Source organism: Bos indicus x Bos taurus, chromosome 2 (genome assembly GCF_003369695.1).
Source record: "Bos indicus x Bos taurus breed Angus x Brahman F1 hybrid chromosome 2, Bos_hybrid_MaternalHap_v2.0, whole genome shotgun sequence".
NCBI classification, from domain to species: domain Eukaryota; kingdom Metazoa; phylum Chordata; class Mammalia; order Artiodactyla; family Bovidae; genus Bos; species Bos indicus x Bos taurus.
The window spans coordinates 119,734,336-119,754,293 of record NC_040077.1 but is presented as its reverse complement, the minus strand read 5'-3'; the positions used below and the strand labels follow the sequence as shown (position 1 = coordinate 119,754,293).

At 47.1% G+C, this 19,958-nt stretch overlaps 1 protein-coding gene across 4 annotated transcripts in view; it reads right to left on the bottom strand.

Moving 5' to 3' along the window:
* DIS3L2 (DIS3 like 3'-5' exoribonuclease 2) overlaps window positions 1-19,958 on the bottom strand; it is a 357,289-nt gene that overhangs the window by 111,861 nt on the left and 225,470 nt on the right. For all 4 annotated transcript variants that reach the window (XM_027516383.1, XM_027516355.1, XM_027516373.1 and 1 more), the window contains exon 11: window positions 8,893-9,005. In XM_027516383.1, coding sequence (XP_027372184.1) covers window positions 8,893-9,005 — 113 coding nt within the window. The remainder of the gene's footprint in view (window positions 1-8,892; window positions 9,006-19,958) is intronic.

The following is a 19,958-nucleotide window of genomic DNA, read 5'->3' as shown; positions in this document are numbered from 1 at the left end:
TTTGCCCAGAAAACAAATCACCTATTTTTGTCTATGTTAATTAACTGTTTATCATTATCACATGAAACATTTTATGAACTACATAGTAAACTTCCACTTAAACATCTGTACTTAATAAGTTGATAGGCAGCTAGTATTTTAAGTGTATGATAAGCCTGCTTCCCAGGTGGTGCTGGTAGTAAAGAATCCACTTGCCAGTGCAGGAGGCCAGGGTTGGATCCCTGGGTCGGGAAGATCCCCTGGAGAAGGAAATGGCAACTCAATCCAGTATTCTTGCCTGGAAAACCCCATGGACAGAGGGGCCTGGTAGGCTATTGTCCCTGGAGATGCAAAGGGTTGAACATGACTGAGCACACATTATTATTATTATTGTTATTGTTATTAAACTGTTCTGGCTATTCTCGCTTAAAAACTATCGGTACACTCAGCAGCTGACCAAGGTTATAAACACTGCTTGATATCCTATGTCTTACACAGAGGAAAACAAGCTAAACATTAAAACTTTTGGGGTAGTATAATTATGCCTAATTTTTAAAGGGCATTCCTTTCAATAAGCTTTCACTAGATCTTAAGGCAGGATTCAGGTGGACTTCTGAGAAAACAGTCTTTATATCCATATAGTTTTGTATAGACAGTTATTTCCGAAAAGCAAAGGAATGAAGATGTTACAAGCACATCCGTGGTTCGGCATGTCAGGGCCTCTCATAAACTGGGCCTGTTCTCCGCCCGTGGTGCTGGGACTGCCCCGCAGCGCACGGCATGTGTGTCGAGTGCGCAGCACGTCAGGGACCTTGTGGGAGGGAGGCTGAGACAGCCACTCGGAAAGTGGCTTCTGCACGTACCAGTTCTGTTGCTTCGGGGGAGACTCGCCTAGACAGCATAGTGGTCCCCACACTTGGCTACTTGAGACCTGCCACGGTCCTGGAGAGACCCTGGGGTAGGGTGCTAAGTACAGGACACAATGTCTGACTGGAAAAGAGAAGTGAGTGCTCGAGCAGGTGAGAAACCGCTGACCGTCACCAGCATCTTGTGAACGCATAGGCATCCCTCATCCCTGGAGTTTTCCACAGTGTCTTTTTCAGCTTCATTACTCAGTGTGGCCCACGTGGAGAGTTCCTTCTAAGTTCTCAAACGCTCTCACTTTCCCTGTCCCAACTCTACAGATCCACAAGTCCTCTGACAGTCTTGCACAGGTCCTGGCTGAACAATGATGGAGAAAATAACCAAGAGGGGCGGGTCCTCCCCCCCTACTCCATCCAATTAGCTCCGGGTCCCACAAGTTGTGCATTCAAAATCTCTCTGAGTCTTTTCCTCTCCCTCTTCTGCTGTTCGAATGTGGAACCTTCGTCTGTCTTGGGACATATCCTAAGTATCCTAAACCATCAGCAGAGTTCGAGAGTTGAAATTACTCTGGGTAAGATTTCCATATCATTTTGCAGACTTTCAAATCTTCTTACTAAATTCCACCCAGTGATAATCTGCAATCCTATTTACATTGGGACACATTGTCTTTATCTCCCCCAATGGCTGATGAGCTGAATTCAGAAATTTTATTTTTTTGCTCATCCTGCTAATGAGCAAAGGCCCAAACATCATCATGAAGGCCAAGAGGTCTTCAGTATAAGCCTGCATCCTCCATGTGCAGCGGCCAGGAGCTCTCAAGAGGAAGCCGGCAGAGGGCCCACAGAATCCATCTCCAAAGAGATGGCAGAGTTGACAGGGGATGCTAACCTCTCCCACGTACCTGGCCATGCTCTGCTGTGGGATGTGATTGCTAGATTGGGAGGAGACGAGTCTGGGGGCGGATGTGAATGCTCCTTGTTCAGGATGTTCCTCAACCACCAGGCTGAAGACATCTACTGCTCTATTCTCTGGGGTCCAGTTGGATACCACTGCGGTGCTCAACTCGCCTATGATTCTGTGAGCAAAGATCTCTCTCTGTTTTGGGGTGGTTACTCAAAGCCTCAAGGGGCCATGACTGAGGGGAGGGGCCCTCGTACCGATAAGTACCTTTCTGCTCTGTCTCACTGTTCCTCAACCACACAGTGGCTAAGGTGATTTTCTATCTTAGTCAAAGGAGATGATGTCACTTCCTTGCTTGACCGCAAGATGAAACCCAAGCTCCCTGGTCTGCCTTTGAAACTTCATCTCTTGGCTCCCCCTGCAGTTCATACCCCAGCAATTCCAAACTACGTACTGTTCCTTGGATGTTCCATGCTTTCTCTAACCTCTAATTGAGATGCTCTCTCCAACCACTTTTGTCTACCAAGGAATTTTCTACTCACAATTTGAAACACTGCTCAAAAATCAATTGATGAAGCCTTCCTGGCTCTTAAAAAATTTCCTCTCCCACCACCAGTCCAGGGAGAGACAGTTCCTCTCTCCTCTGATGCTCCCTCTCTGCGGAGCACTTCCACACCCACAGGCAGTGCAGGGTACTGTCACTGTTCCCTGCCTACCTCCCCTGACCACCCAGGGCAAGAGCAGCCTCTCTCTTGTCTTTCCAGACCTGGTACACAGCCAGTACTCAACAAATGCTAACTGGTGACACTTCAGGCAGCAGAAAAGGAAAGGGGCTTAAAGGGTGCTAAGTCTTCTTACGCCTGTTTCAGGGCCAGAATCAAAGCTGGGTCAGGGCAGATCTTAAAAGCCGGTTACAGGAAAAAAGGACACTGAAGATCCCACACTGACTTTCTAAGCATTGTGGACCAGGGCTTAGGACAGTGGAGAGAAATGGATCACTTAGGTAAATTGCCCAAGGCAGCTGGGTGGGGGTACCATCGAGACTATAAAATCTTCTGTTAGCCTCACAGAGCAGAAACATCTGCTAAAGCCACAGCGGGCAGGCTGGCCAAGTTCAGCAATGGGTTAGCCAGGACAGCCCTGTGACCAGCGGAAAGGGCCACAGACGGGGGAGAATCAATCATCTAGGAAAAAAGGAACAGGAAGGACTAGCCGTGATACAGGGGTCACAACAGCTCGCAGGGGGCAGATGGCAACGCCCACTGGGGGTTCTCCAGCGCCGGGTGGGGTACGGGGGTGGAGGCAGGCTGCAGGGGCTTCTTCTGCCCCTTTTACCCCAGGCCTCTGCCAGCTCCCAAACCTCTCTCCCACCGGCAGTGCCCACTGGCTATGAGAGCCTGAGAACTTGGTGAGTTTTTCCTCCTGTTCTCTCAGGACTTCGAGGTTTTAACGATAAGGTACATTGAGCTAGCTCCCCACTCACAGGCTGAAATGACTTACAGCGAAGAGATAATTCATCTGCCAGCCAACATCTCTGCTTAAAGAGTTTTCTTTTTCATATCAACACTTCCATGAATTCTGAATTTGATCAACTCTTTGCTCCACAGTTTGACATTAACAAAACATCAACACTCTGACAACCTGCTGGGGTCATAAAGGAACATCTTAAAACTCTTTGGACTCCATATTAAGACGGGCTTCCAATCCCCATCTTTGATCTCTATTATAAAGCAGTACCAATAAAATATCGTAGAGATTTATGGGAGAACTTTCATTTGAGCTGTTTCACACCTAAAATAACACAAGTGCTTGAGCCAACAGGCAGAAAATTTAGGTTTAGGTTTCAACTGTTTAGGTTTTATTTTAAAAACTTCTTCACTTATTTTTTAAACATTACCTTAAATTCTATTATTGCCTTGTATTTCCCTCTCAGAGAAAATAGCTTGGGGATATTAAGTAGCTAGCTGTCACATCCTTCTGAGCAGGACAAGACTAAGCTGAGATAGACAGTTGTCCCGTATCCTAACAGATATCTATCTTTTGTCAAAAAGAGTGCTTTTTCATAGGATTTAAATACAATATACAAATTTATCTTTCCTTCTAAGTGTACCCTAATGTTAACGAGTAACTAAATCTGTATTAGTGTGAGTAAAATCCCAACAAAAAGAATTTCATGTATAAGATAGTATGGTGATATCTGAGGCTTCCCAGGTGGTGCCAGTGGTAAAGAATCCACCTGCCAGTGCAGGAGACATAAGAGACGCGGGTTTGATCCCTGGGTCGGGAAGATCCCCTAAAGGAGGGCATGGCAACCCATTTCAGTATTCTTGCCTGGAGAATCCCCATGGACTCCACATGGAGCCTGGCAGGCTACAGGGCCATAGGGTTGCAAAGAGTGGGACATGATTGAAGCAACTTAGAATGCATGCACATGATGCTAATCTGGACAGTAACATAGTATCTGGACCCAAGATCTATTTCACTGAAGACTATCCTAATCTATGGGAGAATTTCCCAAATCAAGCTTCGACTATAATGCTGACGTCAGTTACTTATAGGTGAGTAACATGGAATGAAAAGAGACTGATGCCACCTTCCCTACAGATGGTATGCCCTCCCCCACCCCCCAACACACACACTCTGCCCCAGTCTGATGAACTTGAGAGAGAGAGAAACGATTTTGCCAAATGAGACAGAGGGAACCTGGGTGGGGGGTGGGGAGAGCAGCAGCTTTGAAGCAGACGTTTATAGGCAAAGTCAAGTGAAAACAGCAGAAAAGTTCCTGGACACGGTCCTTTAAGAAACACAAATGAGTAGGAAGAAAGGTCAGAGCAGTAGTTCAAAGGAATCAGAAAGCACAGCTGCTGCTGCCCAAGGCTGCGGCCGGCACCACTCACGAATGCCAAGCTTGGGGGCAGGGTCCAGCAGCAGGAGCCCTCCCTCCACTCAGCTCCTGGCCTTTCAGGGCCAAGAAGCCCCAACTCTGCAGTCCCAGAGAGAAATGCTAGAACGGTGACAGTCACAAAACCAAAGGAAAGAGAAGAGCAAAGGAAACAGGCTGATTAGTTACTTAACTCAATTTTCATTTTCTGAATTTGAAATGTAATTCCTGGCTATAAAAAGGAGAGTGTGGCTGCTAGATAAGAGAAAGCCATCTGCTTGGAATAAGAACTTCTAGTTGGGTCAAAACTTCTTAAACATTTGAATCTATAGGGGAAGAACGTTTCACATTTATTCACCTCATGGAGTCTGACTGCTACCTCTATTTCTCTTTCCATCACAACGTTACAGTTTTTGCAGATAAAAGGGGTTTTAAAGTCTCATCTCCCTTCCCTAAGTAAGGCTCTGGGCCAAACAAAGGCTGGATTGAGCCAACTGCATTTCTGGGCAGGAGGTGTAGACGGGATGTCTCCAACCTGAGGTTATAAGTGTCGTCAAGGTACAAACATCAGAGCTGTGTTCTCAGGAGGGCCAAGTCTGAGTCGGGGTCTTGGATTTTGAGGTCAGTTCCTTTGCCTGAGTAGGCTGCTTGCATATGCTAAAAGGAACCAGAGTGGAATGCTGAAAGTCACCCCCACAAGCTTCAGAAGAAAAAAGATTTCAACACACACACACCCCCCACACACAATTCATAAGGAAGAGCTTGAAGCATTTTCACAAACTGAACACTCATGGGCCCAGACCAAGAATCATAAGAAGCCCCCACCAGATGGGCCCCTGTCCTCAAGGGTAATCACTATCTTGTGGAGAAGGGCATGGCAACCCACTCCAGTACTCCTGCCTGGAGAACCCTGTGGACGGATGAACCTGGCAGGCTGCAGTCCATGGGGTCACAAAGAGTTGGACACGACGGAAGCAACTGAGCACCATCACTATTCTGACTTCTCGCTTTGCTTGTTTTTGAACGTTATGTAAATGGACTCACACAGTGTGTACTCTCGTGTCTGCTTTCTTTCCCCGTTACGTTCGTGTGTGGAGCTGTCACTCATTGTTGTACAGCATCCCACTGAGTGCCTATACCACAGCTGATGGGATTGAATAGTTTCTAGTTTTTTGGCTACTTTAATAGTGTTGCAACAAATATTGTCATACGTTTTCCTTCTAACACATGCATGCATTTCTGTTAAGTACATACCTAGAAGTAAAACTGTCAGGCCATTCAACTTTAAAAGATTCTGCCTATCTTATCACACTCAGATCGGGTGGCTTAAACAACACATACTAATTTCTCACTGTTCTGGGGGCTGGGACATCTAGAATTAAGGTGATGGCAGATCAATGTCTAGGAGGGCCCGTTTCCTGGTTCAGGGATGACACCTTCCTGCAGGATCCTCATATGGTGATGAGAAAGCTCTCTGGGCTCTCTTCCTGTTGCTGCTGCTGCTAAGTCACTTCAGTTGTGTCCAACTCTGTGCGACCCCATAGATGGCAGCCCGCCAGGCTCCTCTGTCCCTGGGATTCTCCAGGCAAGAATACTGGAGTGGGTTGCCATTGCCTTCTCTGGGCTTTCTTCCTATAAGGGCACTAATCTCATTCATGAGGACTCCACCCTAAAGACCTAATCACCTCCCAAAGGCCCCACCTCATAAGATCATCACATTAGGGATTAGGATTTCAATACATGAGTTTGAGGGGGAAACAAACATTCAGTCCATAACTCTGAATGGATGCCTTATGAGACCCAGGCTTGATGATATATTTCTCACTTCAGGTCAGCCTACCAGAAATGCAATATCCTCCTAAGTAACTCATGGCTCCTGAGGTACTAGTGGGCTACCCTATACTGGGAAGCTCAGAAATTGAGGCTACTATGAATGAGGATATTAAATAAAGGCATGAGGAAACTCATAAAGGAAACAAGGAATGTCATCAGTAGAAATGGGTGTAACAATAACAATACTTCTTCTGGTCCCAGTTGATAGGTCTTATTTGGTTGTAAGTGAACACTGAGTGGAATATGAACTTGAAAAATGTTGAGTAGACCCTCCAAAAAACACAAACACGCACTGAGGGCCAGCACTGTTCATTCACATGGATAGAAGTGCAATGGTGATGGCTCAGGTTTCACAGCCAGGGGAGGGGAGGTCAGGCAGCAAGCCTCACGTGTTGATGTTCAGTGATTTGTGTAGGTGGTGCATTTGGGCTGCATTCTCTTAGGCCACCTATACCTGCCCTCGGCTTGGACACAGGTGTCACAGACATCATGTGGGATGGGGGTCAAACAGAAGTCCTCAAACACCACATTTAGGTTTGAACAGGCCACAGAGGCCAGACGGGCATGGATGCTTGGACATAAGCTAAGTCTTTGGGGTAGAACACCTCCTGTTCAGAAGAGGATACAGCTTTCCATTCCCACTGAGGGGTGACTGAAGGTTCTGGGTCTTTTAGTACCACTATGCCTAGAGGTTACCTGTCACTGATAACACACTGTTAATTATAACTGGGTCTGAATGATTATGCAGCATCTGACCCAGAATTTCACAGCTCAATGATCAACTCCATCCCCCTCTCTTTCAGTATTCTCATATCTGGAGCAGCAGAAAACACCTACATGGAGGTTCTGAGCACCTACTATAAATGGCAGGCAAAGCTGAACACCTGAATAAACCAGATGTCCAATTTTCTTGACAGTGTCTTTTGCTGAGCATAGATTTTTAATTTTAATTAAGCCCAGCTTATCGATTCTTTCTTTCAGAGGTGTGTCTTTGGTACTGCATCAAAAAGGTCATTGCCAAACTGAGGGCATCTAAATCTTCTCCAATGTTATCTTGTAGGAGTTTTATAGTTTCACATTTTACATTTAGGTCTGTGGTCCATTTGAGTTAATTTATGTCCTTTCCCTTCTGAGGGAGTCAGTGATTGGGGTGGACAAGTTGAACATGTGAGAGGAACCTGGTAAATACTAGACATCCTAGGACCTTTTGGATTGTCCCTGAGGACTCCTGTTCTAGAACTGCCAGCACCTTTGTAAGCACAACACAGGCACGTTGCTAAAACCGGACTCCAGGGATTCTAGAATGTACCCCTCTTGGGGTTGGCAAGGAGACTGCTGGTATAAGTTATCCAAGACCATGTGTGTAAGGGGGGGGGCAGGTGGAGTGCTGGACTGTACAGGACTGGGTTGGGGAAATGAATGAGGATTCAACTATGCAACAACCCTTCTGCCCAGCAGAGATTCTTACTGTTAGCAGACGGCTGGGGCACTCACAGGCCAAATGACATGGCTTATTGGACCCTGGCAGGGACATGTCTGGAAGTCTATCTTCCACATGTCACCCATGCTGCCAGGTATGGCTGAGGTGCTCAGGCCTCAGAGCACAGCTCTAGAAGGTCCTGGAGCTGAGGAATGATGGGATATATAATATCACCATTATCCAAGGTGACAGCCTCAGATGACAGCCATGTTGAAGCTGCAGTGACCCTGGCCAAAGTGGGCTCCAGAGACAAGAGAGAGCAGCTAAGAAATCCCTGACACAGCTGATGCCTCTATTTGTACAGAGCCTTGGTTTCAGACTTGAAAGGAATGTATACTCTAATAGCGGGGCGAACTTACAGGCCTTGGGCCCCACACCAATCACGCGTTTGGAATGTGGCTCCTCTGTCTTTGTGTCTGAAAAGACACACCCTTGGCAGATGGCACGATCTGGGAAATGACGTGATGGGGAGGCAGTGGGCATGGTGGTGCCACAGGGACACGCGGGAAAACTGACATGAAATCGTCAGTGATAGTTTTAAGGTCTCTACCAAGTAAAAAACGACCCAGTAGAGTACTGCCTCTTAAAAAGACCCACTGCCACCCTTCACATTGCCAGGATGACACGAGTCCTTCCCTTTAGGTCTGTGGTCCACCTGAGTTAATCTTTGTCCTTTCCCTTCTGAGGGGGTCAGTGATTGGGGTGGACAAGTTGGGCATGCCAGAGGAACTTGGTAAATACTAGACATCCTAGGCTAAGTCCTATGGCCATGGCCCACTCATGATACGAGCATGGGCTCAGGCTCCTGGGACCCCAGGGGTGGGGCATTTCCAGAGTAAGCAGCACACACAAGAGCTGTTCCTCATGATTTTTTTTTAAAAGGACAAACAAACAAAGGAAGGTAACATAACAGAAGCATGTTTTTCAACCCAAGAAACTAGAGACTGATTTTTACCTTCTGAACCAAGTAGACACTCGTAGCTCTCTCAGCAGCCACTTTATCCAGACTGGATCCCTCAGGAACAAAGTAACTGACATCAGCAATGTGCACGCCCACTTCAAAGTTGCCTGTAAATGCACAAGAAGGTTGATCAGCCTGGAACTGAAGGCCAGGGTGACCCTTCCTGGGAATCTACCCCGAGAAGGTCGCTCTCCGAGGTCAGGGGGCGTGGAGCCCAGGCTGCCTCCTTCAGGCTCCCCACCGACCCTCTGGGGAGTACGCTAGGGTTACTTTCCTCACTAGTCCAACAGATGAGATTTTTTTATCCTGAATAGACGACACTAACCATTTTTACAAGATGTTTACCACTGCTAAAGTTTTCTTTGTCTCTGAGTAAACATCAGTACACTTGCAGAAGAAGACTCATTTTGGATGATTAATGAATCCTCAGCTCACCAGAAGGAATTAGTCCCTAAAGCCTCTGAAAGCACTGCCCCTTCGGTCTATGCCAGCCTTCACTCAGCCCCAGGGCTGGCCTTCCTACCTGATTTCACCCTTCCCCCCATCCCACCCTCCACACTGCTGCTAATACCCGGCAGAACCACAGGTGCAGTGATGTCGAGCCTCTTACTCATGCCCTTGCACAGGCTCGCCTCAATCCACCTTGCCAGCCTTATGGCTCATCTTCCACGCACTCTCTACACAGACGTCGTGGGAAACCTCTTCCCACTCCCAGAACGTATCTTACCTCATCCCATTTGGATGCTTGCTTGGCTCATGCTTTTTCGTACACTTGGGATAATAACTGCAACAGGATTTGCCCACCCAAATCCTTCTCACCATATAAGGGTCGATGGAGACAGAATCCCAGAACAAGACAAGATGCTCTGACCTGTTTCCCCCACCTGCACCACTACAGTACCTAACCCACAGCTGAAGATGTTTACCGTGGTCTTTTCAGAGCTATCATCACTCCCAGACACCACAGGGCATCTTTACTTGCTCCTGTGTTCACTGTCTGCCCCTACAGTGAAGGTTGCAGTAAGGCAGTGCCTTTAGTGTCAAGTCCACTGCTGTGGGCCCAGTGCCTAGAAGAATGCCTGACATGGTGAAAGTGAAAGTGAAGTCACTCAGCCGTGTCCGACTCTTTGCGACCCCATGAACTACAGCCTACCACACTCCTTCATCCATGGAATTTTCCAGACAAGAGTACTGGAGTGGGTTGTCATTTCCTTCTCCAGGGGATCTTCCCGACCCAGGATCGAACCTGGGTCTCCCGCATTTGTAGGCAGACGCGTTTACCATCTGAGCCACCAGGGAAATCCCTGACATGGCAGGCACTCAATAAATACTTCCTGAGTGAATGAATCAACAATTAGTGTGTCTGCCTGTTGTCTTTGCTGTTCTGGTAAAAGACCTACTTTCTTTCCCTTTTAGAATTGCCTGTTCCCTTCCTGGCGGAGTTGTTTTTTCAGCAGGTCCCGCTTGCTCTATCAGTTCTACCAGAGACCTGATCCAAGGACTCAGGCTGGTGGGAACTGCATCAAAGTGGGCTTGGGGGCTAGTTAGGGTATACATTTAGGATTTACTCTTGAACATCCTCTACATCATCTATCGGATATACTGTATGTGATTACACACATACACACCAACATGTACACGTGAAAATGCACAGAGTGGACAGAATATGGAAAAGAGCACACCTGTGAAATGGCCCTTGACTTGGAGACAGTGAGCAGCATGGGCACTGATGATACAAGCACAGGGGGGAACTGCTCACCATTTAAATATGTGCTTGACGGAATTCCACTATACCCCATTCCGGTTCATAGTGACTGGTCTAGGTATAGGCATGTGACCCAAGTAGATTTACTCTGAGCCTGTTTTTTTTTTTTTAATTAATTAATTTTTTATTGATGGATAACTGCTTTACACAATTCTGCTGTTTTCTGTCAAACCTCAACATGAATCAGCCATAGGTATACATATATCCCCTCCCTTTTGAAACTCCCTCCCATCTCCCTCCCCATCCCACCCATCTAGGTTGATACAGAGCCCCTGTTTGAGTTTCCTGAGCCATACAGCAAATTCCTGTTGGCTATCTATGTTACATATGGTAATGTAAGTTTCCATGTTACTCTTTCCATACATCTCACCCTCTCCTCACCTCTCCCCATGTCCATAAGTCTATTCTTTACGTCTGAGCCTGTTTCCAGGGGTTGATATGGACTTCAGAAAAGAGGGTCTCTCTCCCCAGACTCTGGACAGTAAGTCTGGAACTGTCAAGGAAACACCTTTGCTCCATAATTATGCTGACAGAGAAAACAACAAGGCTGAGAATCACAGGGAGATGCACAATGGCCTTGTTTGGACTTGAGGGCACAGCTGAACATGAAACCAGCCTACCTGGAGACTTGGAAGTTCACGTGTCGATCAATTTCCTTTTGGTTATGACTCACTAAAATAACCAAGCCTGATAGCCAAGCTGACTCAGAGGCGCTCGCTAACATGTCACCACTTTTTCTTCTGCTTTACCTGGATAATCAGTCTTAAGGTATCTCACATTTTAGCTGCAAACTCTGTAGCTATTTCAGTTCAGTTCAGTCACTCAGTCGTGTCCAACTCTTTGTGACCCCATGGACTGCAGCACGCCAGGCCTCCCTGTCCATCACCAACTCCCAGAGCTTGCTCAAACTCATGTCCTTCGAGTTGGTGATGCCATCCAACCATCTCATCCTCTGTCGTCCCCTTCTCCTCCTGCCCTCAATCCTTCCCAGCATCAGGGTCTTTTCCAATGAGTCAGTTCTTTGCATCAGGTGGCCAAAGTATTGGAGCTTGAGCTTGAGCTTCAGCATCGATCCTTCCAATGAATATTCAGGTTGATTTCCTTTAGGATTGAAGGGTTTGATCTCCTTGCTATTGTAGCTATTTCCCTTATTTCTTCTTAACTGGGGGAAGATTTTTCCCTCAATTTTTTAAAATGGAAAAGTGTTTAAACTTGGGGTGGTTAAAATAAGAGGTTCAGGGAAAAAAAGAATTTAAGATTCCCCACTCTCATCTGTCTCACACTCGGGGCCCACCCTCCTACAGGGCAGCATTGGGGTTTTCCACCCAGTCCTGTAACATTAATACTTTAGGGGAAACCCAAACCCATCTAAGAAATATTGGCCGCTATGGGATCACAGAACAGGCCTATTTCCCACAGAGGAAGGGGCTGTCTGGAAAGCTGAGGAAAACCAGTGTGGCTCAAAGTTCAGCTGCTTCCCTGTGTGAGCTTCGCAGCTGTGTTGTTGGGTCACCAGGAGCAGAGAGACCTGCCTGCAAAGATCGAGGAACTCAGCCCGGAGAGAACGTGGCCAAGCGTCTCAGACGGCTCAACTCCCAATTTCCGTATTACCAGTATCTAAAACCAACACTGGGAGAAGGTAAAATAAAGTGTCTTCTTTTGAAGTCAGAGTTGTAATATACTGGCCTACCAGGTCAATATTGACTGAAGGAAAAGAGAGAGGATTATTACATCATGATATAAACCATCATTTTAAATTCAGTCTGTGTGCTGTTACTACACATGAACTTTCTGTCCTTAGTCAAAATTGACAAACTGACAAAGAGCTCATTACAGGAGATAAAACATGCAGGGGCCAATCAAAACAGATTTGAGAGGCTTAAATTTCTCTCGGGATTCCCAGAAGAGCCTCTAAAACCAGCAAAGAGGAGCTCTCTTACTCTCTCCTTTGGACCTTTTTTTATGGAAACCCTAAGTAAATATTTTATTACATATATTTACATAATGTGAACTTGCAGAACTCTTGAGTTTTTATTCTATGAAAGAGAAAATACAAATCCAAAAGGTTATGTAGTATATGCTGCCAAACATCTAGGACCAATTTGATGTTTCAAAAAGAAGTCTTCCATACAAAAGTATTCCTTAATTTTTTTTTTAAACATTAAAAATGTTCATCTGCTGGGGCTAAGGTGAGTCCCGAGAGTTGTGAAGAGCTGCGGAAGCAGAGGAAGGGAGAGTTCCCAAGGCCAGCCGTGTGTGGCTCACTGTGCACACTCCCAGACTTCCATGACTGCCCCTTTGGATGAACCTGAGTGAACACCACAGCGCTCCACCAATGAAAACGCTGACAGAACACAACGCAGGGGCTTAAGCGTCTTCTCTTCCAAGCTGGCCTCCCAGTCAGTCAGCCACATCCCGACTGCGTCCCTGTCAGGCAGCCCGTGACAGGCCCTCCTGGGTGGGGAGCTCACATCCTGAAGCCACTTGCTCTGAGGAGCTCTGGTCGTGAGCAAGAGCTTCCTTACACAGACCCAGGATACACAGAAATGGGGCCATGAGATTATTCTAGCACTGGGCATCTGTGAGAGGATCCGTCTGCGTAAGGCACCCGCAGTCTAATGGGGCGGGCAGGCACGCTAACACGGTGGCGGTCTGGTGTGACCAGGGCATTCTGTGGGAGCGAGCTGAGATGAAATCTGTTTCAACTTCACTGAGAACATTTGAAAGTGTTTTGCAATCTAGAACAACAACATGAACATAACGTTGACAATGATGATCATAAAAATGATAAGGATAGCAGTAGTGACCATTTACTTAATATCTATTTTGTGCCAGGGGCTCCACACACATTCATGTAGCTTTGACAATAGCCATATAAACCGTGTTTCACAGATGAGTCATCTGAGGCTCAGAGAGGTTCCAGGTCACTTGTCTAAGGTTACCTGGCTAGTAATGCAATAAACCCTGGATTCAAAACTGGGGCAGATCCAGAGCCTCTGCTCCCTTTTATGACCGCCCTCGCCAGCAACCACTGTCGGGGTAACTCCAGGACGAGCCAACACAGCCCACGTTTCCATCTCAGTGGGTCACAGCTGGAAGTCCCTCCCTGTCTCTTCTCATTGAGCAGAAGCCACATTCTTGGCTCTGGATTCAGCAGTCCTGTCAGGGACTTTTCCCAGTGCTGTTTGCAGCCACATCCCTACTCCCACAGCCATCTCTTTAGCCTCTTGTCACAGGGACTGACTGCAGAACAACCTCTAAGCCATCAACTCTAGTCCTATTCAATTAAAAGTCCCTGAGATGGAACCATTCCTTTCCACACTTCTGCTCTGCAGTCATCTTTAGCAGTGGCAGAGTGACTGTCCTAGGTACTTGAAAGGGTCAAGCCTGTTGCAGAAGGGAAAGTACCAAGCGTCCCTTTACCAGGAGTGAGAGCAGGGCCTTCCAGACGTGGGTCACCAGTGTTCACCTTTACCCCCTGCGCAAACCCTGCAGGCCCCCACAGCCCTGAGCATGCAGCCCAGTCCTGGCTTCTAAGGTCTTACTAGCCTGGCTCCTGCCAGCGTTCTTGCCCTTTGGCTTGTTTCTTCCACTCCTCTCTCTGCATGCTGTGCTCTGTCACTGTATCACAAAGCAGTAATCGTGACAAAATTTGTCATCATGTAGGTCTGCCCTGTGCACGTTCAACTTTCCTGGCCCTAAGCCCTTGAGTACCACAAACTGTCACCAAACTTCTTAAACTGTTCAAACCCATCACCTCCCTTGCAGGGCGCTTTCCTGTTTCTTTTCCTGATGACCCCCACCAGTCCTGTAGACCCCTGTGTAAAACCCACTCCCTCTGGCTGGCTTTCCCAATGATCTAGACCAGGTTGCCCCCCTCCCAAATTTGGTGTCTCCCACAGAATCTTACACCCTCCCTGCAGCCCCCACCCCCACTGGAAGGAGGTCCTGACATAGGTATCTCCCCTATCCTCTGTAATCAGCACAAAGAGCAAGGAAAAGATAGAGTGCACGGCTGGCACATGAGGTGGCGCTAGTGGTAAAGACTCTGCCCACCATTTCAGGAGATGCAAGAGATGGGGGTTTGATCCATGGGTCAGGAAGAGAAGGTCGGGAAAAGACACAGAGAAGGAAATGGCAAGTCACTCTAGTACTCTTGCTGGGAGAACCTCACGGACAGAGAAGCCTGGTGGGCTACAGTCCATGGGGCTGCAAAAGAGTCAGACATGATTGAGCACACACGCAAGAAAATAAAAACACAGGGCAGATTCGCTGCCACTCTGGGTGGAAAGGGACTGTAAACCCTGCCTGGTCTAACTGTGCAGAGTCCTCCCCACACCAGGTTCTTCCCTGAAAGTGTCCAACCTTCCATTTGCACGTCCGACGTGCCTGCCAAACCCCTACTTGCTAGTGCAGCCCACTCCACCCTCAGACATCAATGACGATGTAGACAAATCTCCCCTCAGAACCAAAACACCTGCTGAGCATCCCCGCCTGACGGCCCAGTTCCACCCCCCATGGGGCCGCCACATCTCCTCCAGGGACAGCACTCTGCCTTCAATAATGAGTGAAGTGGCCCATCTCTTTCACCGGGGGTGGGGGGGAGGGGGAGGGGCTCTCCTTGGAGGGCAGCAGCAGCAGCTCCGAATGTTTACCCCCTGAGTCTGCCGCCCCTGGGTCTTCTCTCAGTGAAACAGCCACGTGGCTTGGGATCAAGTCACTTTGGAATCCTCAACACCCTCCTCCCAAACGTGCTCCTAACCACTTTCATTCACTCAATTAGCCACTTAACACATACTTATTAGGCTCCTACTATATGACAGGCATGTTTTTTTCCTAGGCGCTGGAGACATACAAGTAAACAAGACTGACGAGGTTCCTTCTCTTGTGGAGCTTACACTCTCGAAGAGGAGAGAAAGACAATAAGCAAACAAATAAATGCTAAGATTGCTTACCATAGCAAAAACGACTTGGAAGAAAATAAAACACAGTGAGTGATGAGAACGCCTGGGACCTACCTCAGATTTGGTTTGGAAAGGTGTCCCTGAGGAAACAGACTGAGATTTGTGTATATAAAAGGAAGTCATATATTGACAGAGTGGAGAGCATCCCACGGAGGAAAATCACTAGAGCAAAGGTTTGGGGGTGTGGGCAGTGCGGGGTGGCTGGGTGCATTCCAGAAACAGAAAGAAGATAGGAAAGGAGGGAACTGGAAGCCAGGAGGCTAGAGAGGAGGCCCAGCGAGAGATGCCCCGATGGGCCAGGAGGAAGTGTTTATATTTCGCGTGTAATTGGAACCCAGCAGGGAGTTTTAAGCAGAGAAGCGACACGTGTTGGATATGCCACGTTCACCTCCTCATGCTGCCAGTGACCTCGTCCTCGTACCATGTTCTACTGATGCACCCAGGGTCAGACCGGACTGAAAACAGCAGGCCTGAAGGAGGTCACAACCTCTCAGGAACAACACCAACAGGCAAACAAAGTTGAGCAATCCTTCGGTGATGTCACACGTGTGATAAACAGAGGGAGATGAAAAGGAGCACAGCCCACTAGACACACTGACAGATGCAGCAGGTGTCGGGCTTCCTGTCCCGCAGACTGCTTTCCATCTGGTCCACGTGACGGGAACACGCTGCTCTGGCTAGGGTCACTCTCTTGACCTTGTGGTCGGTTTTCCTAAAAACATGTCTTAAGAGAGTGAAAAAAAAAAAAAAAAACAACAACAGTGTTCTGGAAGCTCAGAAATGGTGAGCCAGTCGAGAAGATGGAGAGAAAGGGACTTTCTGCCATCAGACATCCCCAGCTGGGAGGGGCCTCACATACAGCAGCAACCCAGTCGGAATGCAGGCCCTGACCTTAGTGAAGTCACTCAGTCATGTCCAACTCTTTACAACCCCATGGACTGTAGCCCACCAGGCTTCTCTGTCCATGGAATTTTCCAGGCAAGAGTACTAGAGTGGGTTGCCATTTCCTTCTCCAGGGGATCTTCCCAACTCAGGGATTGAACCTGGGTCTCCTGCACTGCAGGCAGATGCTTTACCATCTGAGCCACCAGGAAAGCCACGAGGGAAGCCAAACTAAACTAAGACCTTAGTTTGGTCCCACTAAATTTTAGAGACCAACTCCCTTTCCTAGGGACAACTGGGCTTGGATCACCGTGTAGTCACACAACCAACTCCATCTTTTAGTTGGGCTAAGAAAATTCCCTCTGACTCTGGTGGAAACACTGACTGGGCTGCCAGGTGAGAGGGGCAAGTAAAAGTCTGACGTCTTCTAGTTCTGTGTGGTATTTGGTTATGTAATCAAATGCAAAAGTTGACCACTGGTACAGCAAGCCATGGCAGAAGTCCATGGCCATGACGTAGTGATGGTTTGAGAATATTTCATAAGCTTAAAAGGAGGCAACATAAAAAATTCTAGGATAAGTAAATCTGAATGCAATGTAAGGTCCCTGTGCATAAGAAGAGGGTTGTACAAGATGATTTCTTAGGTTCTCCTGAAGGCTAGGATTTGAAGAGTCTGGGACTGTCTTTCTTGTATTTTCTTTTGGCCATCCAGCAAAGGGTTAATGAGAAGTATTAGCTGCAGCACCGTAACTGGTGAGCTCACCTTCTGGAACCAAGCAGCCTACAGAACCTTTTTCCTTCATTATTACAAAGGGCTCTATCAATCTGCAAGTGCTCACTAAACTGCCCACACAGCAATTTTTGTCATGTTCAATCTAATTCTCAGGAATCTAAGTTTTAAATTTATACGAACAGCATGGAAGAGGAACACCCAGGTAGTAAATTCCACTTTTCCCCTTCCAAATGATTTGAGCGATGGCCTCCTTCATTAACAGGGAAGAGAATGAGCAGTTGAGCATGGGAGGCTGCCACACCCAACGTCTGGGAACTTTAAGGCGTTTCAGGAGCGGGGAGAGCCCAGGTCAGACCTGGGACAGAGAGCACAGGCTCACGAGAAGTCTGGAGTGCAGGAGGGTAGGCACTTCGTCCTTCCTCACTGCCAGAAGAGAGTGAGGTCAGAAGGGCCGAGAAGGACCCTCAAAGGCAATTACAAGGTTCGCAGGTCCATGTAAGGGCTGGGAGTGGGCTGGGAGTGGGGTGGACTGGCCATGGTTTCAGGGTTGCCAGGGCTGGGAGAGGGGAACAAGGGGTTTCATTATACTGTTCTGTCTGCTTTTGTGCGTGTTCAACATTTTCTATCCAAAATTAAAAAAAAAAAACAAAAAAACACAACTGTAGAGGTTGAAGCTAAGGAAAGAAAAAAAAGTTTAAAAAGGAAAAATCCAGTTAAGTAAAACTAGCTACAAGTTTTCAAAGGAAGGCCAGCCAACAGAGGCAGGAGAGGGTTACCGCTTATGAGGAACAGAATTAAAAATGCCCGCAGTGACGACCTCTGCAGCCTGAGGATACGGGGACTGTTCCTTCCTACATCATACACATTTGTCATGTTTCCAGCTTCCAAAGGCTGGAAAGGGAATAAAGATGAAAAGTCTAAAGTAAAAAAAAAAAGTAAACCAGTTTAAAAATGTCTGGAAAGAAATATATCAAGATGGTAAGAGTCGTTTTCTCTGAGGGGCAGGACCCTGACTTCTCTTTCTGCTGATACATAAATTCTAATTTTTATGTAAGTGGGTTACTTATTTTACAGTTTGTTGTTTTTTTTTTTAATGCACACTAACAAAATGCTGGGTCCCTCCTCAGCAGCTGCCCCCCATTCCTGGCTCCTCACCACACAGCAAGAGAAAAGCACCAGTGGCCACCCCAGGCAGGAGGCAGGAAGGAGCCAGTGGCAGCTCGCGAGCCACTGTCCTGGAGGAGAGTGGACCTCCGCACTCTGCAGGCAAGCTCTCAGAAGGTGTGCTCAGTAAATGAAGCAGCAGGAGCTGGGCCTACCCCACCCCTGTGGAACAGGAAACAACCATTCCCATGCCTGAAAGGTGACTTCCCAGGCTTCTGCCACCACTTTGGAGGTTTGGTGTGTATGGCTCGCTTGAAGAGCCTATTTCTCTTGCCCGCAAGAGCGTAACAAGGCTTGCAGGAGTCCAGCAAACTGGTTTCCCAAAGATACAAGTCTGAAAACCAAATTTTAGCATGTTTGCACATTCACTTATGGATTTTTCTATTTTAAAAAGCCTCGCTATTAACAAAACATAATCACTAGTGTCTCAAAATACAAATTTAAAGAGATGAACAATCTTCAACAAGTTTAAAATATAAACATCCATGAGTATTTAAATGACTATTTACAAAATGTTAACTGTTATCAACAACTGCTTAATCCAGGGATTTTCCTGGTGTTCCAATGACTAAGGCTCCACACTCCCAATGCAGGGGGCCCGGGTTCAATCCCTGGTGGGGGAAATAGAGCCCGGTGAACTAAGAGTTCACAGGCCGCAACTAAGATCCTGCGTGCTGTAACTAGAAGACAAAAGATCCTGTGTGCTGCAACTAAGACCCAGCTCAGCCAAACAAACAAATTTTTAAGAAGACAACTGCTTACTTCAATTCCAAACATCCTTTCAGTTAAAAGTAAAGCACCTTTCCTGAAAGTGAAAGTTGTTCAGTCGTGTCCAACTCTTTGCAACCCCACAGACTACACAGTCCATGGAATTCTCCAGGCCAGAATACTGGAGTGGGTAGCCTTTCCCTTCTCCAGGGGATCTTTCCAACCCAGGGATTGAACCCAGGTCTCCTGCATTGCAGGCAGATTCTTTACCAGCTGAGCCACGAGGGAAGCCCAAGAATACTGGAGTGGGTAGCCTTTCCCTTCTCCAGGGGATCTTTCCAACCCAGGAATTGAACCAGGGTTTCTTGCATTGCAGGCGGATTCTTTATCGACTGAGCTATCAGGGAAGCCCAAAGCACCTTTCATAGTCACCTTGAATTCTGAGGTATAAAAAGCTTGTAAAATATTTTTAATATATCCTGGTGACAAAACTCTTTCATGGCTTTTCTCTCATTCTGGAGAACTCTTTTGGGGTTCATGATTTTTTTTCACCATATCCAATCAGCTCCTTTGAGATCTAATTACTCAATTTTATGAATTAATCTCTTTGCATTAAGGAAAAACTGTTTTCTAATTCCCCAAAGCTTCACAAAAGTTAACCAAAAATTGTATCTGTAATTTATGCACATTGACAGTGTGAACCCACCATATTGGTTCTCCCATAATAACAGCGTGTCAATTGCCTGCTTGTTAGAGCACTTCATTTGTATTAATTCAGTCGATGCTCCCAACGCTGTGAGACAGATTTCTTTAGATAAGGATAAGGACACTGGGCCCAGGCAGG